This window comes from Rhododendron vialii, chromosome 4a (genome assembly GCF_030253575.1).
Source record: "Rhododendron vialii isolate Sample 1 chromosome 4a, ASM3025357v1".
Classification (NCBI taxonomy): domain Eukaryota; kingdom Viridiplantae; phylum Streptophyta; class Magnoliopsida; order Ericales; family Ericaceae; genus Rhododendron; species Rhododendron vialii.
In genome coordinates this window covers 440,101-459,184 of record NC_080560.1, presented here as the reverse complement: position 1 = coordinate 459,184, position 19,084 = coordinate 440,101, and the positions used below count along the sequence as shown (strand labels likewise).

Sequence of the window (19,084 nt, the reverse complement as noted above, 5' to 3'; positions counted from 1 at the left end):
GCTGGCCGTTGATAATTATAGATAGATTACGAGAAGTACGTAGGTGCATATATATTGCAGAATTAATGCTGAGCATGAGGGTGGCTGAGACAAGCAATATTGCAATAACCTGAGGGGCATTTAATTACTGTAGTAGGCTTGATCGCAAAAGCGTATATAGAAATTAATTAAGGAATTAGCAGACTTCACTGATCATGAGCTGATAGATAAAATTTGAATAGGAAAAGATTTTCCCAACAAAAATAATTACTGTAATTAATTTGTAAGCATCTATCAATGGATTGAGTACTTATATATCTTATCATTGGTGCTTATGAATGTAATTTATTTATTTATTTTTGATGTAATGTTTTTTACATCAGCTGCTGCTAGCCTTTCCTTTTCATTTTGAGAAATCGGTACGTTTCTCAACCTACAGATTAAACCATACTTGATCATAGTAATATAATTCAGTATATCTCCTTCTAAATCTAGCTCTCAGCTTAATTTGAGTTGTTAATATTGTATCTAGTAAGAGCTTCCAATTGCTAACAATGACAATATACTACTTACTGATGCATTACGAGCTTTTCCTAGTACTCCAAAAATCTTATACATGCGTTTCTTGGAAAATAAGTAGTAAATATATTTTGGCATGTCACATTTAATTATTACATTCACTCCTTCTTGAACTTTTAATTCAATATAAATATAGATTTTTCTATCTAATAAATCAACAATGCTATTCATGCAACAATTTACACAACTTCTCACATACATGTGTGACTAGAGCTGGGCAACGGACACGAAACACGATAACACGACACGAACCGGACGCGAAGTTAGCAGGTTATGGTTGAACATTTCTGACACGAAACACGAAAATTACACGACTCGAGAACACGAATTTTAAATGGGTCGGGGTCGGGTTGAACACGCGAGACACGAAATTGACAAGACCAACACGGTTACTAATCTGTGTCACCCATTAACACAAACATATATATATATATATATATATATATATATATATATATATATATATAATAACGAAACACGATAACACAATACGAACCGGACACAAAGTTAGCGGGTTAGGGTTGAACATTTCTGACACGAAACACGAAAATGACATAACTCTAGAACACGAATTTTAAATGAGTTGGATTTGAGTTGAACACGCGAGACACGAAATTGACAAGACCAACACGATTACTAATCTGTGTCACTCATTAACACACACACACACACACACACACATATATATATATAATATGGTATATCTGTAATTCTATATAGAGTTAGGCAACGGACACGATAACACGACACGAACGGGACACGAAGTTAAGGGTTAGTGTTGAGCATTTCCGACACGAAACACGAAAATGACACGACTCGAGAAACAGGAAATCTAAATGGGTCGGGTTCGGGTTGGGTGATTTGTGACACGAACCCCGATTGACACGACACGAACACGATCTGTTACTGAGGTCTATGTGGAACCCACACATAGTAGTGTGTGGAGCTCACATGTATGTGAGAGGTTGTGTTTGGTGTTGTATTGATCGGTACCAATATCATTTTCGTTATTGGAATATGTAGTATGATAAACATTGGTTACCCTCTCAGTAGAGTTGGTCTCCGTCTCACAAGAGTTGATTTAAAAGAAAGTCCCCAAAACTTAGATACTACAAAGAAATAGAGAATTATCTGTCATTAAAGAAAAAAAGAAAGGGAATTGCCACTTATGTAGCTAGCAACTAATTAAACAACCAAGTGAAAAAGAACTAGTATAGGCAAATGGAGTGATAGCCAAGTGCTATGTTCTCTGTACTCATATGTATTGAATAGGAATTCGAATCTCACTAAATACAATTAACAATGCCCGGAAAAAGAAGAAGAAGGAGGAGCATGGATCCTTTTTTTGTTGGTTTGCTATGAGTACGGCCTGAGGCCCAAGCAATCACGACAATGACTTGTCCATTTGAACCTTTTTATTGCTGCATGGGCCCAGGTTTGGCAAAGAAGCCCATCACCTCGAGCCCATTGCCGCAGGATTAGTATCCAAATCCCCAAGCCGAAACCCGTTTAGCTCCTTTTCTCTCTCACCCTTTCATACGTGTTCGAGGAGGAGAGAGGAGACCGAAAATCGAAGGCGACGCGGGGAGTGGTGATGGGCAGCGAGAGGAAGTCCAAGGAGGAGGTGGAGGAGAAGAGAAAAAATACCAAGAAAAGAAGCTCCTTTGATGATTCTCAAGGTCGGTCCTTTACATCTATTATCCTACCGATTTAATACGTGTATTTATCTTAAACTTAGTACGCAGCTGCTGCCTTTTTGCGTATCTGAATCACGGTTTGTTTTTGTGATTCACAAGATGAAGGCAAAAGCAAGCGGCGTAGAAGTGTCAAAAAAGATGAGGATGCCAAGAGCACTAAGAGCGAAAGAAAAGACCCGTCGAAGAAGAAATCAAAATCCCATAAATCTTCGAAGCACCACTCTGATAAAGGTATAAAATTTAGGGGTTTTTTTCCCCCTGAATGGTATTTGGTAATTTCTTATTAGGGGCCAACATGCAACAAATCTACAGTCAATAGTTTAGGACTCCGTTGCTCGATTTTGAATATCATGCTAACCCTTGCATGAATCTCAATTAGCAAAACATGTCATGTATCTGGCCCAGCCGCCCCAGGGCTGTGAATGACTCAGTTTGATGGGTCAGATTGGTGATTGGCTTTGACATATAGGGTTTAAGATTATACTGATCTGCTGATTTTGCTCCAGAGAAGAAGTCCAAGGAGAAGCACAAGAGCAAACGTGACAAGCATGATGGTCAATCCGTAAGTGTTCTTTTGTTTAGTCCAATTCACATCATATCTTGAAAACTGTAATTTTTTCCTATACGATATAGCCTGATCAAAGTTTGTTCCCTTTTCTGTTTTTCGATTATCTTATCACTTCATATAGCTCGTGACTTGTTTCCGGTCCTTAAACTTAGAGCTGTGAACTTCGTGTATATTTGAAAATGAACTTGTGATTCCTATGAAACTGAGTTGTTTTGCGGTCTAGGATGTGCAAAGTAACTTATGATAGTGGCTGCAATTCGAGTCAAGGTGATATAGATGATTGATAGGGTGAGAGTTAAAATAATAACTGTATAACGGGAGAGCAAAATTGGAGATACCGAAGAGGTAAAACAAATTCTTCTGTTTCCACACCCCACTAAGAAATTTGCAAATACGTTACATTAAGTTGGTGCAATATTCGAACCACGTTAACATTGCTCCATGTAGTTTAATTTGCTGACAATAACATTGCCCTTGTTCCATGTAGTTTAATTTGCTGACAATAACATTGCCCTTGTTCCACGTTTACCACGTTACTTACTACATCCTTGCATCTTTCCAAGTTCCAGCTTTGACATAGACATGGTTTGTTCGGTTAAATATTTGATGTAACTGAGTACGAATACTTTTGAAGAAATTTTTTGTTGCTCTAAAGCCAAGAAAAAGGCTTGATAGGAATTGATGCTATGCTTTGAACTATTGCCCTGTGGGAAACAAAATAATGTTCTCCAGGAAGTTGTAGGTGTATTTGCCTTCAACGGACTGAAAGGAAAAGATTTCTGGTTTTTTGTTTTTCCCTAGGTTAGGACAGTCGTGATTAAGATGGGGTACCAAATGTGATGGAGCACACTCATCCATGGTTTAACTTACGAGAGTTTGTTTGTATTTAGCATTTTGATTACTGTAATCAAGACATCTGCCCTATAATTGCACTGTTAAAGGAGACATTTTGTCGGTGTATTTCCTTGTTTCCACTCTTGTTTGTCTATGCTACTGGAAACTTTTTGGGTTGTGAGAGTATTTTTCCGAAGGGCAGATTTACTGTATGGATATGCATGTTGTTTCTCTAGTTCTCACGCTAGTCCTGTTTTTTGTTTTGAATATCCTCAGAAAGTAAAGTTCCAAGAGCTGTCAAATGATGACTACTTCTCCAAGAACAACGAATTTGCAACATGGCTGAAAGAAGAGAAATATGTGTTTTTTTCAGATCTTTCAACGGGAACTGCACATGATCTTTTTTCTCAATTTGTGAAGGCCTGGAATAGCCAGCAGCTTGAATCCCGATATTATGAGGGCATTGAGGCTGGCCCTCGGACAGCGCATAAGTGGAGAATTAAGCAGTAGACTTCCTGAACCGGTGGTTATGGTTTCTGTTGTTTTCCTTGGCATTTCTATTTGCAGTCTTGTTGTTAAAGGTAAAGATATGCGTTCTGTGATGTTGTCTTTAGTTCATAATTGAAATTCCAGAAAACAATGTGCTTGACTGAGACAATTTTTTAAAATGGCAAACAGGTCAAGCTCTGTGTCATAAAAAGTCCAAATAAACCATTCTTGCGAAATATTGAAGTGAGAATTTGACTAAACCAAGGACTTGTTATCATACTACTACTTTTTTTCTTCTCTGACTCTGTTACTATTAAAGGCGATCTTGGCAAATCTAAATTGAGTGTGAATATTCTTGGAGACCATATGCTTTCTTTGTTTCTATACTGCTAGAATTTGCCTTAAAATTTTTTGTAAAATGTAATACTCAGTTTTCTTCTTTCAAGACCTTGGAAATATCCAATTTTAAGTCAAAAAGGTGAATTTTTTTGAGTGCTGAAAATGTTTTTTTTCTTTCTTCAAAATATTTGGGTAAAAGTTATAATTTTTTACTTTATGAATTTGTCTTGATGGAACTAATCGGAAAACCAAAAAAGTGAGGTGCAAAACTAATAAATACGAAAAAAAATTTGAATAAGGACAAAGCAAAAAAATTTTGAATAAAAACAAAACCAAAAAAAATTCAAAAAGTCCTAAAAGTTCTTATACTGGAACAACACCTACTGCTGATAGACCTAGCCTTCATAACACCTCTCTTCTCAAACCCCTTGTCATTAAAATCCTCCTCCTCTAAATACAAGCTGTTAAAAACCTTCTTAAAGTTCTTAATGTTGTTTTTGGGGGGTTCCTAGAAAGGTGGTGGTGTTCTCTTTCTTCAAATATTTTGCTGCTTGCCGTTCGAAAAAAGAAATTTTTTGCTGCTTCTATGGTGGAATGGATTATGAATGCTAAGGCTACTATTATTCCATTTCTGATCATAGGCTGGTTGTATTCATGAGAACTGATGTAGGGGTTTGTGAGGTCTGTAGCAGTTGTGTTTTCTACGCAAATGGTACCGAGTTTGAGATTGCTGTATATTTCTTTGACCAAAGCAATTACTCTCTTTTCTTAGCTTGTTTTTGACCTCTTCGTCGAAAAGCTTTTCTCCCGAGGGATTTGGAAGCTATATTTTGCAACGTGCTAGAATAGTAAAATTTGCTTGTGATACTGGATTGGACAACGTGTGTAATGTGTTGATGAGAAAAGGCGCAGATTACATCTTTTTTGTTTTTGGTTTTTAGAAATGGCACAGGTTGCGTCATGTGTAACCATTATAGTAGAATGAGTAGAAGGCCTAATCGGTTTCATTGTCCCAAACGCACCAATATTGGCACTAATGATACATAAATGTAATTTAGTGTCCAAACAACTATTCAGAGGTTATTTGGGAATTAAATGGGCAGAGGAATTAAGTTGTCGAAACACCAAACTGGCATAGATAAGCTCATTCCATGCATCAGGGACACCCGGGAGACACCAATGGCTGCAATCTTGGCGGCGGCGTCTGGTGGAGGAGACCACGTTCAGCTTATTTCCCCCATCATAGATTTTCTTGCCGTACATAGATGGGTGCCCATCCTTGCGGAAATTGGTCAACCTGGTCACGTTCAATAATATTACCGGAACCCGCATTTCCCGGATCACCTCCTCCACTATCTTCATTTTCAATGGATACTCATTAAGGAAGGCCCCCCTTAATATAGGTTCAGTCTCCCCATTACATGATCCACCTGAATCCCAATCTCCACCTCTTTTTTCGATTGTCAATTATACGAAAAATTAATCAGAAGTTAATACAAAGTAACGTTGAATGAAACGGGAATGAACGCCAGGCAATAAAAAGATTTTACAATGATTCTCCAGTCCTGGTCATGTGTGACAAATGCACTCCCCAATGTATTAACAATGTATTTATTTCTGCAAAATGTACTGCCATTTGTAAATGACATTTTTGAAGACTTGACATGGACATATGCACCCCTTCAAGTGATACAATTTAACACTATGACAAACAAATTTAGGGAATGGAAGCTTTCATCAAAACCATGAGCCTGGATCACGTTTCTAAATCTTTTCCCTCCCTGGAATAAAGAGTCAAATAAAACAACGATCTCTTTGAGTTCCCTATGTAAATTCGTGCGTGGTAACCACTCTGTATAGCGACTATAATATTCCAGCATTTAATTAGGCACCCCACATTAAGCTATTAACTGCCTAAAGTATAGTTCATTTCCTGCCATCGGGGGAAGGCCGTTTTGACTTCCGTCGGTGGGTTACAGTTGTTTTCTGTTAAATGACTAGCTCTTTCTCGGAAGGGACTGGAAGAGTTTTCCTTGGGCGAGGGTGTTCCTTTCTTGTTGGATGTTAATAGGGGACAATGAGCTATGGTGGATAACCCCTTTGTCCTTTCTTTTGAGCCTTGTTCTATTCCACTACCCACATGAATCAGTACCTGAAACTCTTATGTGTAGTTTGTTTGATGAAATCAAATGAGTTATGACAGAACACCATTTTTATTTTTATTTCTTGAAAAGGGACCAAACACATCAAAACTGAAAGATAACAAATGCAACAGAAAATACCTGAAATGGGCGGAAGAGTAACCTCGATAGAAGACCAACTTCTTGTCTGGATTTACATTCCTATCGACCCACTCCGCCCAGGTCTTCAGGGCCCTCCTATAAGCTTCCACTGCATCAAAATGAGGATATATATAATCACCTTCTTTATAGTAATTTCTCCTGTACCAAACAGCCCCTCAGTTAGTTTCTACACGCCTTTGTTTACTTAGATGTAAGCGGCAACCCAGAAAAGGGACTGCTCGGACACATCTAAAGAGAATTCAATTTCTTACTAAAACAACAATGAATGTAAATATGGAAATTAGAATTACGCAGTAATTGAGGTTTGAGTAAGTCTGTCTCTTGCACTGCGGTTAGAAAAGAAGCTCTTCATAAGCTAGCTGTAATAAATTCACGGGGCAACAAGGAAAAAAGAAACGGATATTGTGCCCCAAGAGAAATATTTGCTTTTGATGATAGCAAAATTTGTAGCTAGAGGTGGTTGAATGGTTTACCAAAGGTGGTCGTCGGCAATAGTGGTAATTGGAGGGTCGTAGCAGTTGGCCAACTGTCAGGGCTAGTCAATAGGCAGGCGTAGATGGAGGAGAGTCTGAAAAGATGTTCTCAAGAATACTGGAACATTATCTTTCTTGCTTTCCCGAAGGATAATTAAACATTATCTTTCTTAGTTGCCCAAATTTGATTTTTCTTAACACCGTTATCATTTTTCTGAGCGAAAACAGTTACCAAACATACTACTGTTTACAACATTCAGAAGGTCTGAAAACAGAACATAAAACTTACCCAAAATAGCGTGAGTGTCTTGTACCATTTCATTTTTATCGTTCAGAAACTCCAGACTTTAAAACATGACTGAGACATCCTAGGACACTCACGAAACACTTGCATTACACGCCGGAAATGTCAAAAGAAGTGGTAGACTCTGAATAAAGTCTAAGAAAATCTCTTCTGTATGATAACAATTGTTGATAAATTCTAAGGACACATGTGAAAGAGATGATTGTTGAGTGGCTACATAGTGCATACCCCCTAGCAGTTTTTCCATGAGTCCACCAGTGCCCAGTATTGAAGACTAGAATATCTGCTCGCTTCCATCTTCCCGCTGACTTGTCCACACGGTCCAGAGAGAGAGTCGGATTTGAGTTTCCTCGTGCATTAATACGAATTCCCTCCTTGACAAGGAAATGTGACCGCACAAATTCGACCGTGCAGTCATAATCCTACACACAAGCAAAAGATGAATATGAAAAAATTACAGAGGGTACGCTTTCATATTACCATCTATATGAAGGCTCGGTTAATAAGGATGGTGTACAAAGTTAATGCGACGCTCTTCTAAACAAGCAGCAATAACTCCAATATTATAGGTGCAAAACATCCCTAGCCCAATAAATTTACTGTTATAATGGACAATCAACTGTCTACACAGTAACCACCATGCCATTTCCTCCTTTCCATCACAAAGCTCTCCGAAAAATTTCAGAAAATCAGGTGATTCACAATTAAACATGCAGGTGATAAAAAAAGAAAAAAGTTTATAGCTACCTCAAATTTGAAGATGTAATAACCTCTTCCCTTGGTTATTCTATAGCCATGGACTTCATACATCCTGCTCTTCTCAGGTAAGCCCTCACGAAGAAGGCATAACAGTGATTCAAACTGGTTCCGGTTCATAGAATCTCCAACCAGCATCAATCTTTTTCCTCTCAATCTCACCAAGAAGTCTGTTGCATTGAACCTGTAAATAACAAGAATAATAAGGCACAAAACCAGTAGTGGTTCAAAATGTACAGTAAATAGAAACTATAATCTACACATCATGGGGCCGCAACGCTTACAACATTTCCATTGCTTTACCCTTCATTGGGGGGATCAGAGATTTCATATGATCAAGTGCTGATTAGGGGCCAGTATTACGGGTTTCATGACTTGGGAAACATGCTGATTTCCACATATATGCTACCAACTTCATAGGAGAAACATTAAACTTACCACTGTATAATCTTACCCCTTACAAGATTTTTTGGACCTAATGTGGATGGGGTTCTTGCAGGAGTATATTGATTGAGCTAATGTGTCTTGGCACTCTAATATGGATCTTGCCGGTGAGAGGGAGACTTGACACAAGGTGATGTAGCTATTCGCGTTATCCTTGTAGAGAACCTTTGTAGATGTTACTATGAGAGAATGACTAACGTCACAATGTTAGGATGACAAGAGAGAAACTGGCCTGAGAAGAAAGAGCAAGGTAAACAACATAAAATCACATGAGGGGTTAACAATAGCAAGCATTTTTGTTTTGGATCATCTTTCATGCCCCTAATTAGACTAAAAGATTAAGTTATATGCCATCTTTTAGGCCTTTGGATTATGAGTCGTTTTACATTCCTTTTATATATGTTCCTGTTAAGTTACGAATTGTCCCAAAAGCTAAAGTTGTTAGGAAATGGCCCAACAATGTATATCAAGCCATTCAACACCCTTCATGTGCAACCTCATCTTCACGTGCAAATGCAAATATTCGTAGATTGTTCGAAACAAAATACAAAGGACAGAAGCAGAATGCAAACAAGGAACAAATGCAAACGGAGAGACTCGAAACCAAGACATCTCCCATCCTGAGCTCTGATACCATGTAAAGTTACCAATTGTCCCATAAGCTTAAGTTGTTAGGAAATGGGCCCTCCAATATACATCAAGTTATAAGTACTATAGTATCTTTAGGCCTCAAACTTGGTTCAGAAGATGCTATGGAGTCCTATGGAAAAGTATGGGCAACATACTCCTGTCGCAAGTGATGAAATCTCACATGGTGCGCCTCTTATGAGATATGGATAATCCAGGTGATGATGATTGATGAGCAACGCAATCGTATACGTAGTCTATGAACTCATTACAAGCAATATACCTTTGGAGCATGCAATAGTCTTCGGTGTGCAAGATAGGCAATATAGCCTTAGCAAGCATAGGCAAGTCAGTCTTCTCAATTTAAACTCTTTTTCATTGGCCTATTATTATCTGTTGTTTCATATATCTTCTTTTTCCTTTATGCAAAAGGAAGGAAAAAAGGTATTCTTACACAGACTATAGTCCAAACATCGATTGTCGAGGTTTACTGAACCAAAAGTTGGTCAAATGAAATGCAAATGATGTCTTGAATCGGTAATTGACATTTGCCCAGCACACGTCGACTACAAACGAAATCAAGTGAAGAGTTGTTTTGAAGTTCGACACACGCTTTGATAGGTGCCGAGAGATTATTGGGTGGAAGTCATGTTCTGAAATCAAGTGAAGAGTTGTTTTGAAGTTCGACATACGCATTATAAGCTGATTTCATTGATGAACTACTATGCTTTATTTGATTAACTCACTTCAAGCAGTTTTAAGCCATAGCCAATTAAATTGGTAACCATAGAGTCATAGACAACATTATTTCAGAATTGGTGGCTTTGTATGGTGCAAAGTTTCTTCTTATAATGCATGTGCTCACATGTGTGTATTCAGTCTTTTAAAAGGCACTAGGCGCCATGGCCCCCTGAAGGCTAGGCGCAAGGCAAGAGGCGAGGCAAATGCCTCATCAGAGGGAGGCACAAGTTATAGAAAATAATTAGCATACTAATATAGGCAATTTTGCAAAATAAATAAATGCTTTTACTATTTCAAATACCATACACTTATTAATCCCTGATTGTTTATTTAAGGATGAAGACAAATAGCATTACAGGTACTTGGTGAGTGGTGACAATAAGACTCTATTTGTTTTGACTGTAAACAAGAAGAAACGAAAACAGAGGCAAAGGAGGAGGAGGAGGAAGAAGAAAACACAACAGATTGAGTTCTCTTCAAGACTTCAAGAGTTAGCAACTGTGCTTGTGAGGCCCCATGGGCACAATCAGTCCCACATTGGTGGGTAGATTGTAAATCAATCAGTATATAACCAATCGCGACAAGCTACAGTATAACTTGAGGTTAACCTTTTGAGCCACGTGGTTAGGGTAAGGGTTAGCAAGTTAACCTTCACATGGGTGTTATTCCCTTGGTCTTTGTTGGCATTATTTCTCCCCTTAATGGAGTTGTTAAAGCATTGTTTATTGTGATCCATGTGGCATGGATCGTTTATTTACCTCCCCACGTGCGAGTCAGGCGTCGCACGTGTGGGGGAGTGTTGAAGGTTGTCCCACATTGGTTAATTATTTCCTCCAAAACTAGTATATGAGCCTGGGCGGCATCTCCACTTATTGCCAATTGGTTCTAAGTTGGATACTTTAACAAGGGTTATTAGTTGGGTTGGGCTTATAGTGATTGTGGACTTGTTTCCAACATTGATGTAATTCTGATACTTGTATTCTCCCACCACTTGTAATAAATAATTAGTAAGTTCTTAAAAGTGACTTTTGCCATCATCATTAGGAATTTGTAAAATAAGAAAAGGACAAACAAACAGGATTAAGAGAATGAGTGATAAAAAGAGGAGAGTCTAGAAAGATAGCAAGAGAGAAGATAGACAAAGTAAGAAACATGAGGACATGCAATGGAGGAAAGAGAATGAGTGATAAAAAGAAGAGAGTCTAAACAGATAACAAAAGAGAAAATAGACAAAGTGAGAAACATAAGGACATGCAATGGGGGAAACAGGCAATATAAGAGATGACTTTGTGAAATAAGAAAAGGACAAATAGACAGGATTACGAGAATGAGTGATAAAAAGAGAAGAGTCTAAAAAGATAGCGAGAGAGAAGATAGACAAAGTAAGAAACATGAGGACATGCAATGGAGGAAATAGGCAATCCAAAGGATAGAGCTATGTCTAGGAAGAATTATAAATCTATAAATCTATCCACCTTGTCAACAAATCATTCTTCTAACCACAATACAAGACTATAGAAACAAGAAGAGTTCCAAGAGGGAAATAAGAGAAGAATACTGTATGGAGATGAAAGAAAGGAAAGAACATTACGAGTAGAGCAAAACTAAAGGAATAGATATCAAAAGATAGAGATAAAAGGCCATACAAAAAGTAAGAGAATCGAGACACAAGGAGAGGGGGGTAAGAATCGAAGAAGAGAGAATTAGCTCAACGATAAAAGAGAGAACAAAAATAAGGAAACAACAAAAGGAGGCAGGATGACTGTAAGAGGGTACGACAAACGGTTCTTGTCGTCTTGTGTCTTTGTCCTCCTCACTCTAAGATAGGTCAAGGTAAGGGCACCTCTGTGAGTGACGGGTGCTGCCATGCCAAGCCAAGCCTCCATTCTAGCCTCTAGAGCTAAGAAGCAAGGATATAGAAACGCAACACGGACACAAAAATAGCACATCTTGGTGGCTGCAAAGAGAGCAAAAAGGATCATCAAGCATTCCCCAGCTATGAAGCTTTGTCTTTTGTTCTGAGACTACCCTAAGAGCCATCCAAGGGATAGAGCTATGTCTAGGGATACATTTTGAGAACCAAGCAAGCTTATGCCAAGTGACAACATGTTAATGAATCCTTAGGGCATCCCAAGTATAAGAGACTAGGTACTTGGATGAAAGGAACCAATCCAAATGACAGAATCAAGAATATTTGGATTTGGAGAATAGGATGAACAGGGAGAGAGAACAACGGCCAAGTCCTTTTTTCATAATAGATTATGCAAGACACCTTAGCTGTCAAAGGGATGCCAAAAACCATAACAAACCGAAACCAACAGTGATCCAAAAGAGGCCTAGCAGGGTGCCAGTCATCATGCCAAAAGAATGTAGAAGAGCACTCACCAATTATTCTTTTGATAAAAGGCTTAGATTGAGTTCTCAGGGTTAAAAGCTTTCTCCACGTCCATGGGCCATGAGCAAGAGGAAGGAATTTTCATAGTCCGAAGACAGTGGTGTTTGATGATGTACTAATAACTCCATTTAACCCAGAGGCATTGTCATGGAACAATTAGCCCATAGATGTCTTAGCATGACAGCAAGATTCCAATCCAAAACCCTTCTAATTACAAGGCCTCCTTCATTTTTCGGGCACTAGACATAAGGAAGTTCCTTAGTAGCTATGCAATGTGCTTGCATACTGACTTATGAAGAACAAAATGCGTGGACCAGAGTACTTTCATATTGAATAAGACCTAATACTTTGAAGCCTACCGACATAATAGAGTTCTATTAGCCCAGTGAGTGGTCTTAGAAGAGATTTTATAAATGATGTAAATGAGAGGAGTACAATCTGAGGCTGAGAGCTCAGTGGAAATGAGGAGAACCCCAGGATATCTAACTGGTTAAGTGCCTGACTGGAATCCCACAATTCCACAAAGGCTTAGCTTTCCTGATCTTAAACCCCTGCAATGATTAATTTACTCTTGCTTTTATTGGGCTGAAGACTAGAGAACTTATAGAACTTCAAAAGAGCATTGTGCACTACTTGAAAAGACGGCTCATTAGGATAACAGACAATAAACTGATCCTCAGCAAAACATATGTGGTTTATACCCAAGTATTGACTATTTATCCAGGTTTGCCATTGAAATTCACTGGTATATGGTAAGAAGTTCACCAATACCCAGCCATAATAAACCACGAACTCAATTACTTTAACACCCAGCTCAGCTGAGATTTTGGATAAGTTAAAGAAAAGCAGTAGAATTGTTTGCTGTCCACAAGAGGCATAAGTATGTAAGGGATTGCCGAGCAAAAAAAATAAGTATGTAAGGGAACCGTACCTGGGGAGCTCACAACCATGGGGCTTCCATCTCCATTTCAGATAATCGGAGTCGCGCCTTCCATTCCTCTGGCAGTCAAAAGCCTCATCAACGTATGGGCAAGACCCTGGTTTGTAAATCGGGTAGGCCTCCTTCTCCTCCTCCTCATCTGTGACTCTCACCCAATTGCCCACATACAGATCGCAGGAGGGCCAATTCTCGTTCTCTAAAATTTCCACAACTGAGGAGGAGGAGGAGGAGTTGGTGGAGGATATATTATTTAGATTGTCTTCCCCAAACCCATCAGTTCTACTCTCGTTACCACCAGCTCTACCATCGTCAACCATAATAGTGTCTGCGCTGACAGATCCGGAATCCCTCTCGGGAATGCGGAAATTATTATTATTATTCTGGTTAAGCTGTCCGGGATAAACAGACTCAGACGATGAATTGGGTATCAGAAGGAATGATGATGATGATGATGATGATGATGGGGAAGGGTGGGAATCGGCCAATGGAGGAGAAGGGAGGAGGCGAGAAGAAGAGGTAGTAAGATTGGTGGTTGAGTTTGGTGAGTGGTAGAGATATCTGTAGAGAGAGCGAGTGGGATCAAGAGATCGTTTGCTCAAGGCGATTAGTATTACAGAAATGCTCAAAACAAGAAACAAGCAGAAAAGCAACCGCAATGCATCATAACGGCTCTTCTTCCTCTGGCTTGTGCTTCCTCTGCTACCTGCCATTTCCAGATGAGATTGGGGATCGCATGCTATGCTCTATAGTTGGAAATTCTTTCACTTCTTCTTTTCTTCTGAAGAAGACTGTCGGTAGGCCCCGCATTCTTCTTCTAGCCGGAAATGGAATTGCCACAACATGAGCGTAGATTATGGAATTTTTCGAGGCCGACATGTTTTGCATTAACGTTTTCATTATATATACGTGACTCGGATGCCTCCGTGCACTCTAACCGTACAAAGACACTTGGATTGAGCTGGATTTTTTACGATTATTAATGTCATATAAATCCTTTTTTGTCCCCCTAGAGTGAGGGATTATTCAGTGCTCCACGAGCACCGCCAAATTACGCTTTAAAGTTTTTCCATCACAAATTTGTGAGGGGACTATACAACTAGTGATAGAAGGTGACGGTTTGTATCTCGGACCTTTTGTCTCTGTCCCTCTCTCCTCTTTTCTTCTGACCCCATACCCTCTATCTTTTGGGCTACTTTTCTCTCTGTATTCTCTCTGCATCTCCCACCTTCTCACTCATGTTTTTTCTAATATGCTCGCCGGTCGGTCTATCTCTTGGGGATCCGATTTTGACCTAAGGTGTTTCCGGTGGTTTGGCGGCTCGGTCGGCGTGGCCATTGTTGGGTGCCACGGTCTTTGCCTAACGGTATGGGTGAGCATTAACGGTAGCTTTGGTTGGTTCTGTGATCCGTGAAGTCTCTCTGGTGGGGTGTCTTGTGGCAGAGTGGTGGTTGCCGGGGCGGCTGATCGTTGGGTCCTGGTGTTGCTGTTTATTTGATGGGCTGTGGTGGTGGGGCGGCAGGGGCTGAAGTTTTTCAAAAAAAACTGAATTTTGTTTTGAGTTTTCTTGGGCTGGGCCTAACCCTTTCTTTTTTGTGCATAATGTATGATTTGGGCATTTTAGACCCTCAGGTATTTGGGCTTTGCGTTTTAAGTGTGTGTAAGTTTTTTCCAATTGGATGTACTTTCCAATCTTTGGTTGGAATCCCCTCTCCCCTTTCTCTCTTAATATGTTATTTTTGCCGATAAAAAAAATTCCATCATTTCAAACAATATGTGTTTGCATGTGGGGTGCTGGCGCAGATGGCCCAGCATTATACCCCAGATGCACGAGGTTGGCGGTTCAAACCCCCCATTCCCCCTAACAGTAACATCTAACATTCTCCTAAAATATGGCCAATATATATGTGTTTGTGTGTGTGTGTTTACACATTTTAATTTCCTTATCCGCTTTACTAAGCTGGAGGCATCCAAGTCACTTATTTCTTTTAGCACTCAAACGGATAATTAAAAGACAAAACAAAAAGAGATCAAGCTCCCTCAAGCTCTACTCTTTCAAGCTCTCATGCTCAACTCCTTCGATATCCGCAGCAAAGGAAGCTGCACATATCTCTTCCATTGGTACATGAGCGATATCCAAGGGTATTCCTGGTTGACATGCAGGTTCCGTTGGCTAGCCTATCCATAACTTTATTCCCTTTCCTGAGTGTGCTTGATTTCTGTTGGGACAGAATGTTAAGATGATGAGATTCGAAGGCTTTGAACCATATCTAAAGACACTATCTTTAGAACGTAATTTGCCCCCACTCGATAGAGTTTGTTGTTGGGTTCAGGCAAAATCGTCCCCAGGATTCAACAAAGCCTAAGGGTGAAGAATTGCAACCAACAAAATTGAAAGACTTCCAAGAAATCTTTTGTCTACTGCAACTATTATGAGAGATGGATTTTCATGTGGAGTGAAGTAACTGACGTTAGGGTGAAAATAATTTATATAGGAGTCATCAGTACCCTTTGGTAAAGATGTGCCCTTTTGGAAAGATTACATCTCTTGAAAGAATTACATCCCCTGGGAGAGTTGTCACAACCTTTCATTAAGCATCACACCCATGGAACAATTAGTTTATTCACACCCCTCTGTTTCAATCAACACACCCCTTGAACAATTAGTTCCCTACACACCCATTCATTTAAAAGACATCCATTCGTTCAATTAAAATCGGACCGTTGATCAGGCGCTCCAACTCCAACAGTTTCAAACCGTTGATTTATTTAACGAACCGGAACCACGCGGTGTGTACGAAGTGTATAATCAAACATGAGACAAAATGTCTCAACAATTTCAGTGAGGGAAATGGATTTCAATCAAGGACATGCCAACTACTGCAGGCAAGGAGAAGTTATTGGATGGTCATCGGGGAAAAAATAAATTCACGTGGTACTCCAACTTAATAGTAGAAAACTGCTTCACAAGTTTAAACTTAGTAGTGGCAGAGTATATAATCTTGTTATTGTCCTGCAATCTGCATTGACTAATTAAGATCAGCTATTGATTTGTTTCTACATAGTAGAAGTTGGTTAGCACTCTCTGTTGGATGGTTTCCAAGCATTTTTCGTAGGCAATTTGGTTGCACATTTTCCCCTAGCTTTGAATTTAATTTCCACATATACCCAACCTCTCATGATATTGCAGTTGATTGATATGTCGCTTATTTATTAACGAATTGGACTTCAAGATTCATGTCAACTAATTAACCCAAAAAAATTATAGCATATGTGCTAATATGCGCATTCAGAGTAGAGAAAACATAGTTTAATTTCTACAAATGTAATCAGCATATGAAAAAAGTTTCAAACACACCATTCCTTTAACTAAAAATTAGGGATAGTTGTCCGAGTGCACAATTAGAGATAGTGGAATTAACGAGACTTTAAAAATCTTGCGTCAACGCTAGCTAGCTAGCTTACTTAGAAAACTTCAAAACATCTGTTTCACAACCAATGTAATCAAATGGGAATCCATATATTTGAGATGAAGGACCCACATCAATAGCCTGGGAGGAAGGGTGGCATTTATTCTGATCCTCCAGTTGATTTTGGTTTTGGTTTTGGTGGGAAGCAAGTAGCTTGTCCAAGAACGACCAATCAGTACCATTAAAGGTTGTCCTCTCCTGCTTATATTGTTGTTGCAGGATTTCTCTTCCATTAGTAGAATTACCACCCGCTGATGTAAGCCTTAACAAATTTTGAGAGCATTCGATATCCATGTTGTTGAAGGAGGAGATAGCAGTAGGCGATATAAAAGAGCCATTCATGTAATTGACAAAAGACGTCGATTGATGATGATGATCAGGACTCAACAACTGTGGGAGATGTATGGAAGATGAGGAGGAGTAGCCACCAAAGTTACTATCATATAGCGCTTGTTGCAAATTCTGTTTAGGTTCCAATATCAAAGTGGATGGTCCTGTAGTAGATGTACTTGCTTTGATCATATGAGCATCAGCACCAAAGTAGTGTTCTTCTTGATCATCTTGAGGAGCATATTGATCTGGTAGGTGACCAATCCCCCTGTTATGACTTGTACTCTTCTTTTCAAACACCCTGCAGACGACCCATCCATCTTCCTGCATGGATTTTGAAGAAATCAACCTCTAACTAGCTCTGAATAGTGAACCCAATAACCTAAACAAAGGACTGATCACATGGCCAGGCTAATGCATGGATAGCAACTAAGATATAAATATATACCTGATGAAGTAGTTGAGATGCATTGTTGTCGTGATAATCATCTAGGCGGTACTCATGCATAATCCAGTCAGTCTTGTGGCCATGGGGGGCACGTCCCGTGTAGAAGACTAGAGTTTTTCTCATGCCAATCCTCTTGGCCATGGAGGAGTTGCATTTACTGCTGAGGTGAATGGCCTTGTCTCTGCCCGTCGCCTTCCAAAAACCAGCTGTGGTGGCCCTATTCGTTCGAGTTCCTGTTGGATATTTCTTGTCCTTGTGGCTGAAAAAGTACCACTCGTTCTGAGGACCTGATCCAATTCTACATTTGTCTGCAACAAAATGATTTTCACAAAAAATGAGAAAAGAACTCTACAATCTTAAAGACAATAGTACGAAATCGATGAGTAATTCACGTTTCTCCATTTTATACAAGCAACAATCACATCGGTACAAAGTTATATATATATATATATATATATATATATATATATATATGTGCTATAATCGATTTAGCCAACATAATGGGATATACATTTTTTATTTTTTGACACTTCATAGATGTTTAGCCTACTCCTAAGGGGAGAGTCCGGATGGGCAAGGGGTACCGCTAAGCGGCATATGGGTGGGGCAAACCCTAAGGATATCAACCACCACACCAAACACCTGCGCTTCTTGTAAGAATCGAACCCTCTTCTTCCATGTAGAAGAGGTGAGAAAGTGTCGTCGGGCTACAAGCCCGTTGGTAATGAGATATACACATAAGTCAATAACCTTCTAATAAATGAGGTGACTGGTGAGGAGATTAACTAGAGGTGGAATACTAGACGTCCGCAAAGACCATGACGAGTCAAGAGACAATTTCTTAACTTTGAAAAAAAAAAACATCTTTTGCCAAGTTTATCTCAGAATTCTCTCTCTCTCCTCTCTCTCTCTCTTGACAAGTATATTGAAGATTAAGATACTGAAGTGATAGCTAGGCTTCAACGTCCATGCATAAAAAGATATGCATGGGGAGAAAATTAACAACTCGATCTGCTCACTATAGTAGGAGTAATATAGTGAGGAGAACCTTCTAGCTAGCTCTGCCCAGTGCATGCACATTACAGATCAAAGACATTTGAAGATGAAGAAGAAGAAGCTAGGCAATTAATATTCTGACCTTTGAGGTCCCATGGCTCGAGTTTGTTGAGATCCACTTCCCTAATAACGTCAAGATCGATGGCTTCGTACGAGACCTTCTTCCTCAGATAATAATAGAGTAACTCCTCATCGGTGGGATGGAATCGAAAGCCAGGCGGAACAGAAAGCTGTCCATTTCCTAGCATCATTATCCTCCTCTGCGTTCTTTTTAGTAATTAACTATACTGTTGTCCTGAAATTAAAGTTTAAACT

At 39.3% G+C, this 19,084-nt stretch overlaps 3 protein-coding genes across 3 annotated transcripts; 1 reads left to right on the top strand and 2 right to left on the bottom strand.

Annotated features, from left to right (window-relative positions):
* Positions 1 to 2,046: 2,046 nt before the first annotated feature.
* Positions 2,047 to 4,406, top strand: LOC131321846 (style cell-cycle inhibitor 1-A). Its single transcript, XM_058352810.1, has 4 exons — positions 2,047 to 2,237; positions 2,355 to 2,486; positions 2,762 to 2,817; positions 3,934 to 4,406. Exons 1-4 carry the CDS (start codon positions 2,153 to 2,155, stop codon positions 4,165 to 4,167), a joined length of 507 nt encoding a protein of 168 aa, XP_058208793.1. The 5' UTR covers positions 2,047 to 2,152; the 3' UTR covers positions 4,168 to 4,406.
* A 1,037-nt stretch (positions 4,407 to 5,443) lies between these two features.
* LOC131321843 (protein trichome birefringence-like 5) lies at positions 5,444 to 14,337 on the bottom strand. Its single transcript, XM_058352807.1, has 5 exons — positions 13,460 to 14,337; positions 8,313 to 8,505; positions 7,794 to 7,987; positions 6,768 to 6,926; positions 5,444 to 5,935 (listed from the first exon to the last, which is right to left on the bottom strand). Exons 1-5 carry the CDS (start codon positions 14,176 to 14,178, stop codon positions 5,566 to 5,568), a joined length of 1,635 nt encoding a protein of 544 aa, XP_058208790.1. The 5' UTR covers positions 14,179 to 14,337; the 3' UTR covers positions 5,444 to 5,565.
* Positions 14,338 to 16,821: 2,484 nt separating this feature from the next.
* On the bottom strand, positions 16,822 to 19,084 carry LOC131321845 (protein SOMBRERO). The gene is made up of 3 exons (XM_058352809.1): positions 18,852 to 19,084; positions 17,714 to 18,021; positions 16,822 to 17,589 (listed from the first exon to the last, which is right to left on the bottom strand). The coding sequence occupies exons 1-3, from the start codon at positions 19,018 to 19,020 to the stop codon at positions 16,927 to 16,929; spliced, it is 1,140 nt and encodes a 379-aa protein (XP_058208792.1). The 5' UTR covers positions 19,021 to 19,084; the 3' UTR covers positions 16,822 to 16,926.